The 9,592-nt window shown below is 39.8% G+C and overlaps 1 protein-coding gene across 1 annotated transcript in view; it reads left to right on the top strand.

Annotated features, from left to right (window-relative positions):
- ADK (adenosine kinase) overlaps positions 1–9,592 on the top strand; it is a 291,725-nt gene that overhangs the window by 246,811 nt on the left and 35,322 nt on the right. The window contains exon 8 of the mRNA XM_009641995.2: positions 418–532. Coding sequence (XP_009640290.1) covers positions 418–532 — 115 coding nt within the window. The remainder of the gene's footprint in view (positions 1–417; positions 533–9,592) is intronic.

The following is a 9,592-nucleotide window of genomic DNA, read 5'->3' as shown; positions in this document are numbered from 1 at the left end:
TAAAATAAAACCTGGCTAAATTGGATGAAAATCAGGCTCAGAGTTTATCCAAAGTATTCTCTTACCATTTTTATTTTTAATTTTATGATAGGTAAGGTTAGAATCCAGTCAGCAGCAAAGAAACCCACTAATTGCTCATTAGGAAATGCTCTGTAATTCCTTTGTTAGCTTTGCAGTTTTGCAGCAATTGGAATAGCTGAACTATCATTATCAAGATTAAAAACAATGGTCTTATAGTAGTACATAAACCCTTAGGAGAATGAAGTATTCTTCTTTTTAAAAAACTTCCTCTACTGACAGTAAAGTCTGTTTTATACCTAGCCGTAAGAAAATAAATCTTTGATCTGCTAATAAAGTTCTAATCTCGCACCACTCTAGTACGCTGGTAACAAGCATTTTCTTTCTCTCTATTAATAGACTGAAGACATTAAAGAGATAGCCCGGAAGACACAAGCCCTGCCAAAGGTGAACACTAAAAGGCAACGAATCGTAGTCTTTACCCAGGGGAAGGATGACACTGTAATGGCTACAGGTATATTTTTCAAACCTCCGTTGTCGCGCACAGTAAATATTCTAGCTAATCAATTACAAGTTGTGGGTTTACAAATTATAACTGTTAAATGGTAGTCGGAGCGTTTGCGTTTTGATGTTAGTCCGTGTTTCTCATCTGTTATGCTTTTAATTGTTCTAAGATTCTGAGTTCGAGAAGTTAATATTTCACAGGAATGCCTGAGAATTTAGTTCTGAACATCTTAAGTTCTTTTTTTATAACATAGATGTAAAATATTGATCCAGTTGGTTTTACTCAGATTTTTATGACTTGAGATTTTATCTGTGTAGCCATCTTTGTTGCAAACAAGAACACGCTATGCCTGCTGAGAACAGCTGTGCAACAGTATAGTATATTTAAACATTTGTGAAGAGGAGGAAGTGAAATCCAGTACTAAGTGAATTTCCAGGCTTTTTTGCTTTGAGCAGAAAATCTCACTTTAGCTTTTCTCAGCCGTCTGCTCTTCTATTCTCAAAGGAGTATGTGGGAAAAAGGTGTTCTAGCGGGGATACAAGTAGTTTGTGCTGTCTAAATTGATGATGTACGACGCACAGATTTAAGCATTATAAACATGACTGCCTACCTTTTGACAGTCTCTTTAATTCTGTCCACCTATGCTTCTAGACTAAATAAAGCTATTAAAAACATGTGCTGTGGCAAGCCGTTTTAGTCATTCATTCCTTCACAAGGTAAGTCGGGGCTGAATTCCTCCTTTGGAAATGAAGTGAAGTTGAGGAAGCTTTGCACCTGAGGGACCGGTGCTTACTCATACGATATTTGCCTCAAAATCAGAATTGGCTTCAGACTGTGGCTGCAGGGCTAGACACTAAGTAGGTATGTCACTGCTATATAGATCATTCTTAGCAGCAGTCTGAATGATTTCTCCAATAGTTTGCTTCTTCCTCTATTTTGTTAGCTACAAACTGGTTTTAAAGGAAATAGAAAGCAGTCACTGAGAGTTGGGTATATGTGTATCTCACTGAATAATGATGGAAGTGTTGCTTCCAGAAAGTTACTGCATTACGTGAATGGCCCATATGGAGGCACTCGCTTGAGTATTGTACAGTTGGCTGAAAAATAGCAGTATAAAAATGTTTTTATACATGAGCTAGTAATAACGGTAGTAAACCTAAATCTTATATGTAACCCTCCTGTGCTCTTATTTAATTTTCGCTGTGTACTTATTTTATTCTTCAAGCTAGAGTTGTTAACAAATCCATTAATACCTTCTTTGATATTTTTACAACTGGGAGCTTATTTGAGGACCGACACTTGCTAATCTTAGCTGTTTGTTCGCTATGAAATGAACTTAAATTAGAGAATGCACTTTATATGCATGATAAATGCAAGATGGATAGAGAGTGTATGCAGTGGTGTCAGCTACAAAAGCAAACATGATAAATGTTAAGGCAGTTTTGAGCCGTGGGATAAGCTATTCAGTGCACAAGCATAGCTGAATCTCTTTGCTATGTTGTTATTCATGGCAGCCAAATAAATGTCAATAATAAAAGAGAATTAAAGATTTTCATTTCCCAGAGGCAGTCCTCTAATACAGCTTGATCTTTCATTTCATTTGTAATTCGTTCTCATGTCAGGATGCAATCATTCGCCAGGCTCTGTGTGTCATGTTAAGTCATTTAATAATGATTAAGAACATAAAAATGTTTGGCCTGTGGGGCAATTCTCAAAAGAGATACCAATTTGTTATTGTTTTCCCCCTTTTTCCTTCCTTTGGTGTGGATCATCTTTTTCCCACCTCCTCACATTAAAATAATAGAAAGAAGTAAAACGTGTCCCTTAATTTAGCATATGATGATTCTACAGAATGGCATAGAGTACTGCTAACACACTTATTTCACCACTAATTACGTTTAGTTGTGCTTTGAAACCTGCAGTGGAAAGTGTAAAAAGTTTCTAAATTATCTCTGGAAGAATTGCTGCATTTAGTAGTTACCAGTATAAAATTCATTTCCTTTTTCTAACACACAGAAGAATAATAGCTTTTTTTTGAAACAGCAGGCTGTGTGTAGTTGTTTATCCCGCCTTTCTGAGGAAACAATATATTCTCAAGAAGTTTGTGCATAGATTAAAATAGTATTTGCAAAGTCAGCTATGGATTTGGACGTGCTTGTTGGTACCTTCTGCTTTATATTTTGTCTATAACAAGAACATGTTTATTAGTTGAAAGATGTTTCTGTCAGTAGTGACTCAACCAGAGGGGATCAGTATCCAGGCAAAGGACTCTACTCTTCCTTTCTTTCCTTTTACTGCTGCCTTTAACCATCCTTCATCGGCTACTGGGAGTATCACATATTCCAATGGTCTAAGTTCACTGAAAGAGCGCAGGATGAGCTGGATCTTATAGGTTAGAGTAAAAGACTGCAAGGTGAATTTGGCCTTCGTGGGTTTTCTACCTTTTTTCCTTCCTCCCCTTCTCCATTCTGCCCACAGAAAGGTCCCTGCTCTCTGGCAGCAACGCGAAGCGTCCTGCATTACTGTGAGCCACGGGAGTAGAAGTGAATGGCTTGGGTTGGGCTGCACTCTGTGAAGAGACACAGCTGGATGGCCACCCCTCTTCTTTCCCTTCCTCCTACCCATGCATGGCAAGATGAGAAAGGCAACAGTGGGGCTCTAAGAGCATCTTTAACAGAGCTCCGTTTCTTCTGGCAGACAAAGCCTCTGTGTACTGTCAAGGACAGGACAGTCATGGGGCTAAGTTGAGAGGGGCTGGGTTACGGAGAGGAGGAGTGTACTTCTTTGATGACTTATGTGTAGGTTGAATGGGGGATCGGGTAATGGGTTAATAATGAGGGGTTACACTTTGATACACCTCTGGCTGGAAAAAGAGGAAATAAGATGGATAAAAGGGGTTGTTGCAGGTTGCCAGCTCATTCATGAAAGGGCACGGAATTATGTGTGCTGGAAAATTAGATGTGGAACCTCTTGGGGTTTTTGGTGGGATGAAGAAGGCTAAATACAGCTCATCATTAAATGTGGAGAGGACTGTGGTGACAGTCATTGATTCCTGGACATTCTAGAGAATGGAAGTATCAACAGGTATTTGAGGAGTAGAGCATAGGGCAGAAAAGCGCAGTTTGTTACCAAAAGGAAAGATTGACCAAAAAGTTCTGAGAACATAGCTCTGATAGATGAGGGAGAGCTTAGACTGAGACAGCTAAAACATCTACTTCCTCCAATAGTCTGGCCCAGCCATACTGCAAAGATTTTTAGTCAGCTTATGAATTGCTGCAGTTTACACAACATTGCTTTAATGCCCGCCAAAAACACCGGTGGCTCACCTCAAACAGACCACGAGCTGTAGACACTCGGGCACAGGTTGATAAGCAACTTAGAGGTCCATGCAACTGGAGCAGATCATGAAAACAGTGAGAAGCAATAACTGCATCAGCAATCCCAATCTAAGACATTCCCATTTGTCAGTCCACTTTCTTTGGCTGTCTGAATTATTTGTGTTTTCAGGAGAAAAATTTCTCTCTCTTCATCATGGAGCGCATTGGGTCTTTCTACTGTCTGTTCATATCTCCTCCATCACAGTACTCCAGCCCCAAGGCCCCTTTTCTCTCCCATTCCTTCCTGTTCTCTGTCAGTAGAAATAATTGCAAGGAAGAGGCAAGCTCAAATTCAAGCTGAGTATGATCAGTGCGTTTTATAGGGAAGGGAGTGTTTAGGGCTGGCACGCAGGAGCTGTGGCAGATGAAATGTTCACTGAATTAACTGTCAGCTTCTAATAAGACTCCACAGAGCATGTGCAAATGGTTGTTGTCTGAAGTTGTCCTCTTCATGTCATAGAATCATAGAATGGTTTAGGTTGGAGGTCATCTAGTCCAACCCCCCTGCAATGAGCAGGGCCATCTTCAACTAGATCGGGTTGCTCAAAGCCCCGTTCAGCCTTGCTCTCTGGGCAACCTGAAGTGCATTTTTCTATGATGTGAAATTTTATCTTTTTACTGAAGAACTTGGAGGCATTGGATCTTCTCAGTGACCCTAAGAATTAATACTGACAAAAACGTTGTCATTTTCTCTAGCATCAGTCCCCCACATGACTGAATTTTGATAAAACTCCTTGAAAAAAAAGTAGCCTGTGGGAGACAACTGTGAGGAAACCTTTCAGTACAGAGGATTATGGTTTGGGAAAGGTACTGGTAACTGAAAAATAGGATCTGTGAACTTGCTTACCAGAAAAGTTCGTTTGAGGAACAGTATTGGGTTGATTCCTTGTACAGATGCTCATCGTCTATACTGGGAATTACTTGGCTATCAAGGCTCTGGTCCCACTACTATGGCCTTGCCCCATCATATCCCTCTTCCCAGGCCTGAGATTCTGGATTTGTCTTAGGGTTCCTGAGCTTAGGGGATACATTCATTTCATGTTTCAGCACTTTTTTCTGTAACCACAAAAAACATATATGCGAGGAAGGGGGGGAGAGTTAATGAACACATGCAATCTCCTGGTTTCAGCAGCTGTAGCTTTTAAGAAACACCAAAAATCACAAGCTCTGGCAAGTACATATATGTCGTATCTATATGTGTGCTACAACTTTTGTCAGAATCAAATGCTGTGAAAGCTATCCCTTTTACAGAGTTGCTCATAACATTTTTAAACAAATTACTTTTAGTCAGATACATTTTATGACTGGTCTTGGCCCAAAGGGAAGTCTTTGGAAAGTCTGAGCAAAATCAGTTCAGCAAAGGAAAAACATACTTTTATATTGAAATATTTGCATAATTCAAAAACAGCTGAAGCTACAAACTTTAAACTTGGCTTGTTTTATAGCTTTAATAGAGGAAAGAAAAACAATCCAAATTTAAAGAAAATCACTTCAGCATTTTTCAAGTTATGAATGATGAAATCTGGCATGTTCAGGCGTGAACATAGAATTTTCCATTCTTTTTTCCCCCCAGTGTTTGCAAGACCACCTCTGTTAAGGGCACATTTGTAATAACCTCATTTGTTAGAATATGGCAGTAAAAATGGATTTTTTTAAGGATTCAAGCGTTAAAGCCACCTCAGTTAGGGCTTACTAACCACTTAGATTTCTTCAGGTTTTGGGATACATTATTTGAGAATATTTCAGGAAATGTATTAGCAGTGCTGGCCAATGTGGTAGAATGAGAAAGGTTCATCTTAAAAATTTCTTAGTGCACCTACCAGATAGTACATACTGAAATAGTTTTGTGAATTTCTCTTTCTTATTATTACTTGTTATTTAATTTATTCCATAAATTAAACAGCATGGGCAATATAGCCAAATTAATATGCTGCAACACTGTTGTGGTGAACAGAGTTAAATCCAGTTTGCAGCCAGTCACAAGTGGTGTTTCCCAGGGCTCAGATTTGGGGCCAGTCTTGTTTAATGTCTTTATCAATGATCTGGATGAGGGGATTGAGTGCACCCTCAGTAAGTTTGCAGATGACACCAAATTGGGCAGGAGTGTCAATCTGCTCAAGGGGAGGGGGAGGCTCAACAGAGGGACCTGGACAGGCTGGATCGATGGGCTGTGGCCAATTGTGTGAGGTTCAACAAGGCCACGTGCTGGGTCCTGCACTTGGGTCACAACAACCCCATGCAATACTACAGGCTTGAGACAGAGTGGACGGAAAGCTGCCCAGCAGAAAAGGACCTCGGGGTGCTGGTTGACAGCCAGCTAAACATGAGCCAGCAGTGTGCTCAGGTGGCCAAGAAGGCCGACAGCATCCTGGCTTGTATCAGGAATAGTGTGGCCAGCAGGAGCAGGGAAGTGATCGTCCCCCTGTACTCAGCACTGTTGAGGCTGCACCTCAAACCCTGGGTTCAGTTTTGGGCCCCTCACTACATGAAGGATACTGAGGTGCTGGAGCGTGTCCAGAGAAGGGCAACAAAGCTGGTGAGGGGTCTGGAGCACAAGTCTGATGAGGAGCAACTGAGGGAACTGGGGTTGTTTAGTCTGAAGAAAGGAGGCTGAGGGCAGACCTTCTCGCTCTCTACAAGTACCTGAAAGGAGGGTGTAGTGAGGTAGGTGTTGGTCTCTTCTCCCAAGTAACAAGCAATAGGATGAGAGGAAATGGCCTCAAGTTGCATCAGGGGAGGTTTTGACTGGATTTTAGGAAAAATTTCTTTACTGAAAGAGTGGTCAAGGCTGCCCAGAGAGGTGATAGAGTCACCATTCCTGGAAGTGTTCAAAAAACGTGTAGATGTGCTACTTCAGGACATCTTAGTAGGCATGGTGGTGTTGGTTTGACGGTTGGACTGGATGATCTCGGAGGTCTTTTCCAACCTTAATGATTCTATAACAAAACTTGCAACATTACCAAATTTTAGACCCTGCCTACCAAGCTTTGGATATTGGACTGATACTAGGCTTTTGCCTTTACCTGTTATCTGAAACAGGATACTGAGCTAAATGGATGTTGGTGTCACCCAGTACAACCATTCTTAAGGTAATATATGCACATATGTTCATACATTAGAAGTTTATATGTTTGGATAGAACCAAAACCTGATCTAAATGAAAATAACCACAAAGGTATGGGAAGTATGTTTGTATGAATTATGAAGCTTCTTTTACTTTGTAAGGATATGTTAGAACTTAAATACTTTAGGAGGACAGTTTTTAAGCGGTTTGTTTTAGAAAGGTTGTCAAAATTGTGGAAACAAGAGATTTTAAGAGCCATTCTTAAATCATAATAGCATGGTGCTGCATGCTTTTTGGGGGAATAAAAAGAACTGACGTTCAAGCATACAGCTTACTTTAAACAGAGGTCAGTAGGTTTTCTTTGTCAGGTTGTGCTGCAATCATAGGCCAGCATGTTACCTTGTAAGACTATCTATAAAACATAGAAGTATTTATTGCTATTGACACTGCTGACATTTTATGGTGGGCCTGTTTGCAGCGCCTCTGAAGCAAGAGTAAGTGTTATTTTTTTCTTTCATTCTCATGCTTAGCCTTCCAGACAGGAAAACCTTGACCAGCTCTTTTTATCAGCCAGCCTTCCTACGTGTTTACACAAACAGAAGTAGTGTCTTGGACCTAGGAAAATAGTAGTTGGGTTATTTTACAGTGTGTACTCTTTTTCACAGGATTACACACTTTCACTCTTCCCTACCCATTTATATTCACAAATGGAAAGAAAAGTTTAAAAAACAAAAATGGATTTAGGAAAAAAGGGCATTTTAGTCTGCTAATGGTATAACAAATGAGCCAGAAAGCCCAACAGAATTATTTTTAGTTTAGTTGTGACTTAGGAAACCACAAAACCTAAATTAATAATGAACATTTGTTGATAGGGATTAATGAATAGCAAAGCTGGTAATACCTTTTTGTAACTGAGACCATTCATGCTTTCATGCTGTGTGGGAGACAAGGTCTGAACATTTTATTAGACAGCTGAAACACATTATTAAAACCTAAGTTCATGGATACCGGTATCTTGACTGGACTTAAAAGTGTATCGACTGTTGCATCTCAAAGAATGCATATACATATATGTAAATAGATATATGTATATATGTAATGCATGCGTTTTTCAGTAATTTCATACTGATTTAAGAAAAGGTTGTCTTTACTAGCCTAATGCTTTAATGCACCAGTTTTGCCCAGAAATTGAGAGTATTTCATGTATGTTCACAGTAATAAGGAATTTTCAAGGCAAAGCTGTGCCTTTTGTTAAAGCTAGCCCGAATTTCAGGTGCTACAATGAATTTGCATTCTGGCATTCTGAGGAAAAATTACCCTTTTAAGCTGTGAAAAATGCATGTTTGTTGAAGGACAATGAATACAGGCCCCTATCCCATTCCTTGGGGCTAGGCAGTATTTCCTCTTACAGAGAAGAATTTCTGTATTTGTTTCTCAGATACAAAAACATAGATTTAGGAGGTCAGTTTTTTGTACCATAATTATAAAAGGATTCTTGGAGGCGTAACTGTCAGTATACAAGTCCCCTGCTGAAGTGGTAGAAATTATGTGATGTTGAAGAGGCAATGTAGAGTGGAAGAGTGGGAACAGGACTGAGGCAGACGAGAAGTCTGTCTCACCTGGTATCTACAACAGTGTACAGTAGTGGGTGCTTGTAAAAGAGGGTAAAACCAGAACAAATCTGTAGTGATACTTCCATGTTATACTGTCCTAGCGCCCAGTGATCTGTATCTTGGGAATTCTGAACTAGAGATGTTGTCCGTGTGCTTAATAGTCCCAAATAGGATTTTACCATACATAATGTCTTGTGATAGTGAGTGTCACAAACTCTGTGTTATGTAAAGAAATACCTCTCCTTATTTGTTTGGATTCAGCCACTTAAATACATTGCTGGCTATCTCCTGCTGCTTGTATTGCACAGCCAGTCCATAATCATTCCATATACAACACCTCGGTACTTTTGATTTTGCAGAACTCTTGCTTATCTCCCCTTCACTGGTCTTTTTTCCAGACTCTCCTCCCATTCTGTTTATTTGATCTTTGTTTGCACCGTAATTCTGACACCCAGGCCCACCCCCACTGCATCTTTTTGAGGTCTGCTATACACTTTGTGAATGGGGGAGCAGAACGGTCAGGTGCCTGAGAACTTTGTAAAGTGGTTTAATTCTGTTGTCTCCTTTTTTCTGTATTCCTCTCTTAATAATTCATAACATTTTACTTGCTTTTCTGGCTGCCACTGATGATTGATCTGACATTTTCACAGAATTATCTGTTGTAACTTCACAAATTTTCTTTATGGTGTGGTAATAGGTGGTTTAGAGCCCATCATTGTGTATTTAAAGCTAGAATTGTTTTTTGTATGTGCACCTTTTTTTTACATTGATTGACAAAGAATTTTCTAGCCCATTAGGGTGAGACACTTTTGTAATTCTTCACATTCGGCTTTTGGTTTTACTGTCCCAAGTGAGTCTAAATATATCATAAGAAGATGGTACACAGTACACTGAAGAGTTCCTCTCAGAAATAGGTATATATAGCCTGGGAATGCTACCTATGACAGGTAGGCACAGTTAACATCAAGACTGGACTTAGGCAGGGGGATTTCAATAAGGGCACCTCTTAAACCAC

The sequence above is a fragment of the Egretta garzetta genome, unplaced genomic scaffold (assembly GCF_000687185.1).
Source record: "Egretta garzetta isolate BGI_Z169 unplaced genomic scaffold, ASM68718v1 scaffold56, whole genome shotgun sequence".
Lineage (NCBI taxonomy): Eukaryota > Metazoa > Chordata > Aves > Pelecaniformes > Ardeidae > Egretta > Egretta garzetta.
This window is presented reverse-complemented; position numbering and strand designations above follow the sequence as displayed.